We start from the raw sequence: 13887 nt of genomic DNA, 5'->3' as shown, positions 1-13887 counted from the left end.
TGTGCAAATAAGTGTTTTTTTTTTAAGCTTAAACATATGAATTGAAAGTCCACCATTTACACAGTGCATTAAAAATATTCAGGATTTTTTTTTATGTCTGTAGACAGTCACTGAATGTAGACAGTCACTGAATTTCTAAAATATTACTCAATAAAAATTTCATCAACATTAGTACAAGTAAAATACACCGACCACTTCATTAAGTACACCTCCTTGTATCTACACTCTTTGTCCATTTTATCAGGTCAATTTACCATATAGATGCACTTTGTAATTCTACAATTACTCATTGTAGTCTGTTTCTCTGCATACTATTTCAGCCCCCTTTCACCCTGTTCTTCAATGGTCAGGACCCTCACAAGACCCCCACAGAGCAGGTATTATTTGGGTGGTGGATCATTCTCAGCACTGCAGTGACACTGACGGTGTGTTTTGCTGGTCTGAGTGGATCAGACACAGCAGTGCTGCTGGAGTTTTTATACACTGTGTCCACCAACTGTCTACTCTATTAGACACTCCTACCTTCTTGGTCCACCTGCACAGACTGTGTTGGTCATCCTCTAGTCCTTCATCAGTGGTCACAGGACGCTGTTGGCTGGATATTTTTGGTTGGTAAACTATTCTCAGTCCAGCAGTGAAGTGTTTAAAAACTCCAGCAGCACTGCTGTGTCTGATCCACTCGTACCAGCACAACACACATTAACACACCACCAGTGATCCACCAAACAACTAATACTTGCTCTGTGGTGGTCCTGAACCACTGAAGAACAGGGAAACAGATGTATGCAGAGAAACAGATGGACTACAGTCTGTAACTGTAGAACTACAAAGCGCACCTATATAGTAAGCGGAGCTGATAAAATGGACAGAGTGCAGATACAAGGAGACATGCTTAATGAAGTGGCTGGTCGATGTATAATGATTTATCAGTGTCAATAAGTTTAGCTTTTCCTGCCATCACAAACTTATTTAGCAATGAAAATAATGTACACAGGAAGTTTTGCTTTAAGTTTGCAGTAAGTTTTGCTTTTGGTCCGACATTAGAAAGTTTCATCTTGATAAAAGGGAGCATGGGAGAAGTTGAAGCCTGAAATATTCCACTTCATTACATTACCCTTCAACATAACTTCAGTGTAATGTAGGTAAACTTCTCAGTGTTATTTTGTACAAACACATATCAATAGTTACTGTTTATAAGTATAAACAATATGTAATAGTACCAAAGGATGGAAAAAATGTTTTCAAAAAATTAAAATTTGCATATCCATTTAGCTCTGATCTCATGGAATGACTTGTATACAGAGAAGATATAATTTGCTGAATTTACAGTACTGTGAAAAGGTTTTAGGAACCTGAGAAAATATATTTAAAAAACTATTTATTTTATTCTAATATTAACTACAATAATAAATATTAACTACAATAATATTAATTTATTGTGATTTTTACATATCGTCACTGTCCAAAGAAAAACAAATATTTCCAAAACAGCAACTTTATAGATATATATAGAGAGCAAAAAATAAAGATTTTATTTCTTGCTATTTTGTAGCATTTCTATTGGGCCATTCATCATGAAATTTTCACACAACGTAAAGGACAGCTGCCGTGGTCAAATGATACAGATAAATAAAATGGACAAAAAAATGGAGATAAGTGCTTTTCTTTGGACAGCGACAATATGTCAGAGTGTCCACTTAAACATTTCCAAATTTCTCCTTGAGGAAGTCCAGTCTTATAGTTGCCATTCAATACCTGCTTTCTAATTAATACTTCATTATGTTAAATCTGGTGATCGGCTGAAGGAATTTAACAAGTCCATATGATGACTGGGAGCTTCAGGAACCAGACATTTTCTCTTCAAAGTAGCTCAGAATATATGAACTACTTTTTTGAAGATCAGAAAAAATATAAAAATATGTGCTTTTACAAAAAAAAAATATATATATATATATTCGCAAGATAAATGATGTTAAGTAATGTGCTTAGGTACCTCATGTTTTTGCTCACTACTGTGCAAAATGGTTACAAGAGACAAAGCTTGAATATTTACATATGATCTAACTTGCAATTCTAATATGCATATGAATATTATACATTCATGTATCTTTCCAGATAATGGACAGAAAAGCACTATATTTCACTAGACAAAGTGCTAGAAAGATTGCAGTCTGATATTAGCCAATAAAGTGTCCGTGCTTCACAGCTGAGAACCATGTCATTGTGTGCTGGGACACTGCAGGTAGGTGGACAGATTAAGACTAATGACCATTCTGCTACTGTCATGGAAACCAAAAGCAGGAGCCACTGGGTGCAATGCACAAACACACACACACACACCCACACACACACCCACACACACACCCACACACACGCGCACACACACACACACTAGGGCTTCAAAATATCACGATATTGGCCTTTGCAATACTGACCTTGTACAAGACTGCAATACGCAAATGAGCCTCTAACCAATCACAATGGTTTTTACTACATGCTGTGAACATCTTGGCCAATCACAGTTCCAGATGAGTGCTTCTGTGGGTCGTTTAATGAATCAATGAGTTTACATGTTTCAACAAAACCAATTATGCTTCTTTATATTGCAAGGACAATTGCAACTGCAATATGTAGTAATGTAAAAAAAACTCTTTCCTGTAGTGAAGTGCTCATAAGGCTACATGACAACTGACATATACCTACATAAACATTTATAATCACTTGTTCTGACAGTTGTCATTTATCATAAAGGTTGCATTTGCCAGCTTTGACATCAAGCTGACATAACATCTGCATAAGGTGACAGATTTTTTCTGACATTAGGTTGTGTCATGACACCATCTGGGGTAAATTAATGACATTGCCATTGTAGCTCAGTATATGTTACAGTGACATCATTTTGATAATATGACTTGCCAAATCAGGCTGGCTGAGCAAAAGTGAGCATTTTTGTCACAAATGGTTTATTACAGTTTTGATTGATCGATTAATGGAGAAAAGAAAAAGTGCAGCTAACAGTCTGTAAATAAATGCCCTTAAAAACAATTTCAGTCAGTGGGAAAGGTGCACATATAATAAAAGAACAATGTATGAACACATTTTACATGTCATTCCAAGCATTATTACGGTGCTAGTTTGCTTTGGCAAAAACTTTCCATTGCTATTCAAGTAATTTCTCCTCTAAAGATAAAGCTAAAGCTAAGTGGATTCTAAAGGAAGTCCAATGAGGCCTTAAGGTAGTTCTAATTTTCTGGATTGTTATCTTGAGATAACGAGTTATCTTGTTATCTTGAGAAAAAAATTGGTAACCTGAGATAACAAAATAACAATAAGTTGTTATCTTGAAATAACCAGTTAGTTATATTGTTATCTCAAGATAATAAAGTTGTTATCTTGAAATAACCAGTTATCTTGTTATCTTGAGAACAAAATTGGTAACCTGAGATAACAAAATAACAATAAGCTGTTATCTTGAAATAACCAGTTAGTTATATTGTTATCTTGAGAAAAAAAATGGTAACTTGAGATAACAAAATAACTGATATCTTGAAATAACAAGTTAGTTATCTTGTTGTCTTGAGATAATGAGTTAATCATCTGTTGATCAAGAAACAAAGCTGTTGAAATAAAAAGTTAGTTATCTTGTTATCTTGAGATATAAAAGTTATTATCTTGGGATAACTAGTTAATTATCTTGTGATCTCAAGATAAAGTTGTTCTCTTGAAATAACAAGTTATCTTGAGATAACAAAAGTTATCTTGAGATAACTAGTTAATTATCTTGTAATCAAGATAAAAAGTTATCTTGAAATAACAAGTTAGTATTTTGTTATCTTGAAATAACAAAGTTGTTATCTTGAGATCACAAGATAAGTAAATTGTTATCTCAAGATAACAATCCAGAAAATTATAGCAACAGCTCATGGCCTCTGCGGACTTCTGTAGATTCGTCTGTGTGGTCAGTAACATTATTATTACGTGTAATATTACTGAGCACACAGAATAAGCCACATCAGACACTCAGGACCATACAGCACACATGAAAAAGCACTAAACCTGCATGTGATGTCAGCATTTTTAAAGACATCCATCCACATGAAAACACATGAAAACATTACAGAAAATGGTGGGGTTTTTTACAAACTCAGTGACTTAAAACACTGTTTTCATCCATTTCACAGAGAAAAAAATGTGTTTTTAGAAAAAATCCATATCTGTGAAGACAAGCAAGTCTGTGTGCATCAGCGCACAGTCAGATAAAAAACAAGTTTAGGTTAGCTGCGTGGTTTTGACAAAAATGCAGCTCATCCCTTCAGCTAACAGTGTTTATTTCACTGAAATAAAACAAAGCTCGCTGAAAAGCAGATGACACTGTTTTTAATAGTTTTTACAGTTACTCACCATGTCATGTTTCTGCTGTGATGCTCACTCATGACAGTTGTGCACTCGTGCCTGGTGAGCTCAGTTTTTTTTTTTTACTTTTCAGTCATGCACAACCCTGTAGTGTAATCTCTGCCATCTCTCTTTTCCTGCTTTCTGTCAGGTGATGTAAATGTGGAGCACAAACCAAAATAATCATCAAGCCAAAAAATTGAAAACAACATTTGCCATTGATTTTTTATCAATGCTACCGACAACGTCAAATAGTTGTTTTAGTCCCAATTATTACTGTGGTACACATTAAGCTACAAAGTCAGTTGTAGTATTTAGTACATATGGTGCAGCCCAAACACACAGACACTATAGAGTTAGAGTCATTTTTGTACTCACCACCAAAGAGAGGGGTCTTTTCCATGACACTACTCCAATCAGACCTGACAGCAGCACCTGCAGAGAAAAGAAAACAATTTCATTTGCCGGTAGTTCGAAGCAACAACCGCAGCGAGCTGCTGGACGAGTCAATTTTAGCCCGTCGTCAGTGGCAACACCAGGGGAAATGAAGGAGGGTGCCACCAGGGACATAAAACTTGCCCTCCTCACGGGCAATGTGAAAACTTTGTGAATATTTCAAGTGCAAGGACAGCCTTGTGGTGCGATAACGCAGCCTGAAAAACGCTACAAACCCCGCAGGCGCAGCACAGCTATCACACGCTCAAGCTGAGTGTTTTCATAGCCACTTTTACAGTAGCTGCAAGCCCTTTCCCCCACTCACTCTCTCCTTCACCCTCTATTACCCACTAACACTCCCTCCTCCAGCCCATTGCTCTTTTTGTCACTCTCTCTCTTCCTCTCTCTCTCTCCCATATCCAGTGATACTCTCCTGCTCACATACTCTTTTCCCATGCTAGCATCATTTAAAAGCCTAAATATTATATTTTCCAAGAACTTGACATTAACTTTTTTAGTCATTAGTGATTGCGCAATGCCACTGTTATCTGATTTATATTCTTCTTCTTATTATGGCTGTGCACTGCAAAGAAATGCTGCGTAACTCATCCCGCAGTTTTCGAGATATCAACACTGTTCCAACTCCAGACTGTCCGATTGTTTTTTGATCGGATGCACAGATTCCGTGTAGCATTAGAATTTTGTGTCATTTTTTCCCATAGGAATGAATAGGGTGAAAAATTGCATGACAATCTACTGTACTTCTGCTTGACCGAAAGACATCATTTTGCATATACTATCTCAGGGCAGGCCCCCAAGCACAAATTCACTGTTGTTCTGACCTGCACTCCTCTGTTTGTCTTTTTTTCCTCATCCCTTGTTTCTCTCATAGAGTCCCATTCATTTTTGCCCCCTCACAAGCCTAATTATTTTTTTGCCCGACAGCCACCAAACTCCCTCAGGGCAAGTTCTCAAACTCTACTGCACAGCCATACTGACCCGCACTTCTCTCTGTGTTGTTTTTTCATCCCTTGTTTCTCCCATAGAGTCCCATTCATTTTTGCCCTCACCCAAGCCCTATTATTTCCTTTACGCAACAGCCACAAAAATGCATGTCCTCACTCAGGGCAGATCCCCAAACTCTGATCCACAGCCATACTGACCCACACTTCTCTATGTTTCATTTTTTCATCCCTCCTTCCTCTCATAGACTCCCATTCACTTTCAACAACACGTAGCTAGCCTCCTAAAAAACACTCAGTAAACAATCCATACAGCATAGTAACCGCCTAGCAAAACCTTAGCAACTGCGCGCAATTTTCCTCAGGAAATGCACTATTCTAGTTATACAGTACTGTGGAAAAGTCCAGAGACCACCCAAGTTTATTCAATTTCCAGTTAAAATGACTCTTAAGGTGAATTTATTCATTTGTTAGCTTCAAAAAAACATATTTAACAGAAAATTACACAAAAGCCTGAACACTAAGTATAACATTAAACATATCAGTATTGTAGCGAACCGCTACTGGCTGGTGCTGACAAGCTCAGGAGGTGTGACCCACCAGCAGACACGCAAAGGCTCATGGCAGGCGTGTGCCCTCCTAAAGAGGGAGTACATGTGGTTTAAATGTCACTGTTTGCCAGTTATAAGGTGTATGTATGTAATATATAATGTGTCTGTGTCAGGAGCGGGGTTGTTGTGTGGGTATTTGTGTAGGGGGTTGGTCGCCATCAGAGTGAAGCCGGTGGCTAATGGTGACCTCCCCTGCAGGTTGAGTGCTCTGTGTGTGCCCTTTCTGTCAGTGTGTTAAGAGCACTTCTAACAGCAGAAGCACGGCCTCCTCTGTGTCTTACTGTCTGTCAATGTCACAGCATTTCATTTGCCCATGCTTTACTTTTATGCACTCCACTGCCACTTTAACTCTTCCACTCCTCCAATCTTCAAATCAACCAGCTATAGCTGCGTTCTTCCAATTAAAGCTGCTCCCAAAGGACTAACTGACATTATGTTCCCCTTCAAACAGACACTAATGTTCACACAAGCAACTGCCCAAAAATACTTTAGCTGCCTTGCAAATTTCTTTCTCATGTACATAAATAAGTGAAACATTTTCAGGAGTTTCCAAAAGCAGACATACAGAGAAAATGGGATACTTAACAACCATGCAGGACTTGGAGCACTGAAACTGTCACTATTAGATAAACAGTACAGCAGTACAGTAAAGCTTTCATCTTTGAGAGGAAGGAGAAAATCAGTCTCCACTCTTACTACAGATCTGAAAAAATCTGGTGTTTCTGTCCATCCTTCCACTGTGAGAAGACAACTCAACACTATGAGTCTGAAAGGATGTGAAGCTGTCAAAAAGCTCTTACTGAGAAAAGAAAATAGACAAGAAAGGACATTTGCACAATACCTGAGTTGTGGAGTGAGGTTTTATGGATTGGAGAGTCTAAATGTTTTATTTCATTTGTATTGTGAGAAGCAGAAAATACAACCAACTTCTAAAACTTTGGAGGTTGGTGGAAAATATCTCTGCAGTTTCTTTAAAAAAACTGACAGCAAGTCTCCTGAAAAATACTGTATATGTAATGCTATGATAAGCAATCTGTATGAAAGTTTGACAAGACATGCAAGTTTTATTGACACATTCAACATTATTTTGAATAATACACAATAAACTACTCTCTATAAGCTATAGTGTCGATATGTATTGAATATCATTATGGCCCACAGTCTATGAATACACTTAGCATGATTGTTATTGATTAGCTGTGCTATTCACTCCTCTGCTGGCTAATATAGTCATACATCATACTGAGACATGCCAGAACAATTCTGTATCCTCATCTTAATTTTTTTCTACTTTTTCTTGAGGTGGGCTTACGTGACCATTGTATTCAGTTAATGGTAAAATTCACTTGAGACCGGTCTGTTCATAAATGAGTGATCTCAATTGAATTGAGAATTTGCATAATTGATGCCTCCAAAATGCCATATAAGGCCAGGAACCCCACCCTCATTAGTCCAGAAGCGTCATTCATAAAGATGGCACCCTTGAGTAAAAAGAAAAAATAGGCCATAAGGAATAATTTGAACAAAGAAAATCAACACAAGATGTTGGTATTCCTTCCCTCCTCCTACATAGCCTGCTGTTAGTGTGTGTGTGTAGGGTTGTTGGCTGCTGACTGGCTACAGCTGCTAAAGGAGAACCCTATGCTCCCTACTTTTGATATTTTAAACCTCTGGTATTATTACATAAATCGTTATGGCTATATTTAAAAAAAACAATAATGCAGTGGGTCCACCAGACCACTGAGGAACAAAAACATGGGTTAAATTAATACTGAATTAAAGATTTTCTTATGCAATCCAGTAAAAAAAGGCAAATATTAGATTAATCTCACAATTGTACACCATTTACTTTGACTTAAATGACTGCTTTTATTATACCTTTCTATAACCTATATAACTTATAGCCAATTTGCATGTTGTCCAAGAAATCTTAATGTTTTATCATGACAATGATTTACACTATAATATCGTCCAAGCTTATTATATGTACAGTCGTATGCAAAAGTCTAGGTGCCCCTGGTAAGTGCATTTCTGCACATTTGAATGCACAACAACTGCTTACTGCTGAATTGTTTGGGAAAATAACATGACATATGGCAGATTTTATATCACTGCTGTCAGAACAAAACCTCGTATTTCCAAAACAATAGCTTAACAGGAGAAGAATAAAAACACGTTTTACTTTTAATGTAAGTCAATGTAACCAGATTCTATCCCAAGCCAGTTTGGCCATTTCTTTTGGTCCATTCATCATCAAATTTACCCACAATGAAAAGGGTAACAGGTATTTTCAAATGATGTCAGAAACTGAAAAATGAGTAGAGGATTTGTTAACTTATTTTCACTTTAAAAATCAATAAGACATGTAAAACTGACCAGAGATATTTTTGCATATGATTGTATTAGCAAGAGCAGCCACAACTTCTGCTACACATCAAAGGCACAGAAAAATAGGGGACACGCCAAGAATGCTACGAATTCAAGTCTGTTTGGTGCCAAAACACAAGAACAGATCAGTGTGACTAAGAGATCAATCACACTAAAGATTACAGAGATTACGTTATTGTGCACGATCACAAAGGAAACGCTGAAATTTGCTAATAGCCGCTCAGCGGGAAAAGGCAAGAAGCCAAAACAAGCCACAGATCAATGCTAAAAACACGGCTAAACTAAAAGCACATACAGCAAAAGGCCACATAAGGACAATAAGTGCTTAAATATACTCAAATCACTGCCATTTAATGAGTGAAAATGGCTGATTTAATATTCACATGTAGCAAAGGGACCGTCTCCAAACTGGATAACGCCACTGGCTAATAGAGTGTGTTAGCGTGTGTTTTCAAACTGTGCACACTGCAGTCTCTGGGGAACAAGACAATTTGATTTAAATGATAATTTGATGTCATCATTAGAATCTTCCTGCAACTGGCATACATTTGTTCCCGCTGCTTGGAGGGGGATTATATTTTTCCAGCTACATTATTTATTTTTTTTCACAATTGCTGTTGTATTTATTTTCCCTTCCTATTTCCATAATGCATAAGAGAGAAATGGAGTGGGGGGACGGAGAAAGAGCGAGGGAGGCATAATGGGAGGAATAAGAAGTGGACAGAGTGAGAGAGAGAAGAAACAGAGGAAGAAAGAGGGAAAGAGAGGAGAGAAAGATGTGAAGGCTTCACTTTCTATTTTGTCTTATGAATTATTGATCCCACATTCAGCTGGAGAGAGAGATAGAGAAAGACAGAGAGAGGGTATAGAGTATACATAGAGTGTGTATATATATAAATATATATAGTTTAGAGGCAAGAGTCAAAGTTTCACACACGCTTTCACAAACCAATTCACACCGTCTCTCTGCATTACAGCAAACCTACTCCATAAATAAAACACACACACACACACATACCGTCTACTCTATCAGGTCTGTTCTCTCTCTCCATTCACTCACACATATATAAACATACGCACAGTAATGGGCAATACATTGGTTTATTTTGTGAACTGGCTGAAATTTTTCTTCAGGTATTAGATTATCTATAGATAAACCTATGGCATGTACGTGTCTCTATATAGATTAACCTATTGCAGGCCCCATGACCACGGTGTATTCTGATGCAGCTGACCGAGGGAGGTGGTACCACATTCAGTGTGAGGGGAGACAAAACTATGGCGAACAGCTAAAAGCTAGCCCCAAAAGACTGGCTGTTCTTTAGATTACTTGCTAATGTCTGCTTCCTTAATAACAATTTGGTGCATTAGTTAAATGTGACCAAAATTAGCTTTTTCTTTCAGCTAAATGAGCTAACGCCGAGTCATTTGTGCTTATTTATTGTATACCAGTGCAAAGGTTATGATAAAACTAATACCTAAAGAACAATTTCAGCCAGTTCACAAAATAAACCAGTATATCACCCACTACTATGCGTATGTTTATATATGTGTGAGTGAATGGAGAGAGAGAACAAGCCTGATAAAGTAGACAGTGTGTGTGTGTGTGGGTGTGTGTGTGTTTTATTTATAGAGTAGGTTTGGCTCTGATCCCTACCACACACACATTAGTAACAAATTTCTCATTCTGTTTCTCTCTCTCTCTTGTTTATAGAGGCACCTGCTCCTCTAAGCTGACCCTGCAGGCTAGGGGCAGAAGTGTAAATGGAGGAGAAGGTGTGTGCATTGGTGTGTGTGTGTGTGTGTGTGTGTGTGTGTGTGTGTGTGTGTGTGCCTCTCGCATTTCATTTTCACCTCAAACACACAGCAGCACACATGCATTTAGAGCTCCCCACAGACCATCCCTTAACACACTCTTCCCATTACACTCACACGCACAACAATCCACTCACTCACACTTCATAGAGGCAAATATGAAGACGAGACAGACTCTAATTCATCACACAGCTCCACATGCTGATCTAGGACTAGTGGTACCTGTCAAAGACCAGACACTACACAGAGGAGTGTCCTTATTTTCACTATTTTCATTTTCTACTTTTCAGAATAATAGAGAAGACACCAACTGCCCATTTCAGACTCAACACTGTGTTTACTTAAAAAATATTTTTGCATTAAAGTTTGCATGGCTAGCTAATTAGCTCACTGATGCTAATTCACTTCTGAGTGGTGATGCTGCTTTCAAGTCATATCATAAATACCATATTTATAAGATAAGCGCACATGAACGTGTCATCATTACTAGTGGGAAGTTTCAATGAGCCCCGACTTTCCAAGTAGACAGCCTCAAAACAAAAAAGCTATGGTAGCTGCTGATAGCTGTACTGTAAACTGAGAGTATTCTAGTTATTCAGCAGCCACACATGAGTACCGGGAGCTAAAATCTTGTTTTTAATGTCTTTTTCTCACCCACATGCAACAAAAACAGATAAGAACATATGCATACATATGCTGTGCAATGCCTCTAACTAGATAAAAACATTACTTATTTAATGTGCATCCTCTGCTCTTTTTGTTGCAGTAACACAAAATAAACTTGCTCTCTTTGATGACAGATAAACAAAAGTAAACACTACTCCCTGCACATCCATCTTGTTTCCAACCAAAATTACTTGAACACATCACATCATACTTCAGAATCTCTGAGGAGGACTTGTAGAATTATGCAGTGCCCAAAAAAAGTATTGAAACAGACTATGAAACAGAATTGTGCAATGACCAAAAAAGTGTCAGAGGAATAAAAACAGTCCCATATTTTAGATTCTTCAGAGCAGTCCCCCTTTGCCCTGAGGGAGTTTAGTACACTGCTGGCATTCTCTCAAGCAGCTTCATGAGGAGCCACCTGAGATGCTTTTCAAAAGGACTGTAGAAGATACACACAGTATGCAGTATTTATATAGGACGCTGTTGGCTGGATGTTTTTGGTTAGTGGACTGTTCTCAATCCAGCAGTGACACTGTGGTGTTTAAAAACTCCAGTTCTCCGGTTTTTAAGGTTATGAAAAATGCACAGTCAGCTGGTTCCAAACCTTTGACTAGCTAACTGCTAATAAAAACAATTAAAGAAAAATCAGTTTCAAACCACCCATACAGAAAACAAATGTACTGAAAATATATTACAACATATTATATCTACATTTTGGAATATACTGACAATGACTAACAATACAATGTGTGCCTGCCCATGTGCGCATTCGTTCCGTTGTAAGTACGCTGGTGCAATAAGGCTGCTGCTGCTTTTCGTTCGTTTTGTTTTGCATCGTTTGGTGTGTATGTTTTGATCTTTCCCTGCTGGCTGAGGATTTTGCCATCATTCCACCAAGATAGCATCCGAAAGTTATTCTCCAGCCGTGGCTCAGAGGCTTCTTGGGCTGGCTGTTTGGATGATGCTACATCACAGCTATGATGCAGTCTAGAATGGCCGCTCGAGTGATGCTGTTTTGCAGCTACAAGGCTGCCTGGATGACGCTGCACTGCAGCTGTGGGGCTGCCTGGACTGGTACTTTTCAGCTGCGTAAGCTGCGCTACGCCGTGGCTAGGAGGCCTCTTGTGCCGGCCGCCTGAGCAACGCTACATCACAGCTATGTGGCTGCCTGGGCCAGCCACTTGGGTGACGCTGCACTGCAGCTATGAGGCTGCCTGGACTAGTGATGTCTGGCTGCAGAAAAATGCTCCCCCTTTGTGGCTAAAGACATTTTCGGCCTTCGAGGCTTCTTAGGCTGGCTGCCTGTGTGATGCACCGTGAGACTTTCCTCTGCGGCTAAGGACTCTTTTCGGGCTAGCTAAGTGACTCTATACTGTGGTCTTTGTAATCCCCCTTCGCTAGCTGTTGGAAATGTAGAGTTGTGTGTGTGTTTTATTTATTGTTGATTATGTATTTTGTTATTTTCTGATCTTTCTGTAAAGCGTCCTTGTGTTTGAGAAAGGTGCTATGTAAACTGAACTTAATATTATTATTATTGTTATTATTATTATTATTATTTTTATTGTAATACATTTTCACTGGTTGTATATATTGAGGAATCAATTGTCCTGAACCTAGCTGGTTCTTGTCCAACCCCCACACCAATCGATTCCTCATCGTGAAGTGTTTGGGGGTTGCTGGTATTGAACCCTCGGGGGGACCGAGTCGAGGTCCAGGTGGTGATTCCCCGCCTGCACGGTCGTGCCTGTGGAGAGGCGATATTCAGCAAAGTAGTGTGGATAGCGAGGGAGAATGAAAGAGGGATTTTCCCCTTGACTGCACTCTGAACAGGATTAAGACACAACACTTACTGACATTAGCTACAGTGGCCTGAGCAGAGATCCAGCCCAGCTACAAGCACTTTACAGAGCAGGGACAGCCTCTCTGCTGCTGAGAGGAGAATACTGGCTCTCCAGCATGGAGGAAAGACCGAAAACTATACTGTATAAGGTCAGTATGGGTCAAAGCCAGTGGCCCGCACACAGATTAGCATGATCTACACTCACTAGTCACTTTGTTGGATTCCTTTACCACATGCTGATGCACAGTTTGTGTTAACCATGCTTCATCAGTGGTAGGTGTCTGACCACAGAGCCACTCTTGGGTGGATATTTTTAGGTGGATCACTCTTAACCGAGCATTGGTACTGATGATGTAAAACCCAGCAACATTTGTACCACACAAACTACCACGTCAGTATCATTGTTGTGTTTAGAATGGTCCACCACTCAAATAATATCTGGTCAAGAGTGGTCATGTGGTCAAAAACCAATGATGAATGCGGTAGAGGCTGACAAACTATGCATCAACAATTGGGCTACAGTCTGTATTTGTATAGGGAACTATAGTAAAGAGTCTGGCAAATGTGTGGCAAAACTCCAGTCCTGGAGGCCTGAAACTACACAGCTTCATGCTTTTCTGCTAATTATCAAGCACATAAAGGGCTTGATAATTATCTAATGATATAAATCAGCTTTGTTAGTGCGGGGAAAGCACAAAGCCCTGCTGCAGCGAGGTGCCTTGAGGACAGGAGTTGGGGAATGCTGATCTGTAATACATTGTGTGGATGCTTTGGG

General features: G+C 38.9%; 1 protein-coding gene across 1 annotated transcript in view; it reads right to left on the bottom strand.

Moving 5' to 3' along the window:
* The window catches only part of fam189a1 (family with sequence similarity 189 member A1), a 260106-nt gene that overhangs the window by 157159 nt on the left and 89060 nt on the right, over positions 1-13887 (bottom strand). Inside the window, exon 2 of the mRNA XM_036584533.1 lies at positions 4771-4827. Coding sequence (XP_036440426.1) covers positions 4771-4827 — 57 coding nt within the window. The remainder of the gene's footprint in view (positions 1-4770; positions 4828-13887) is intronic.

The sequence above is a fragment of the Colossoma macropomum genome, unplaced genomic scaffold (genome assembly GCF_904425465.1).
Source record: "Colossoma macropomum unplaced genomic scaffold, Colossoma_macropomum, whole genome shotgun sequence".
In the NCBI taxonomy this organism is placed as follows: Eukaryota; Metazoa; Chordata; class Actinopteri; order Characiformes; family Serrasalmidae; genus Colossoma; species Colossoma macropomum.
Note: the sequence above shows the minus strand (reverse complement) of the source record. Positions and strands in the feature narration are given on the sequence as shown.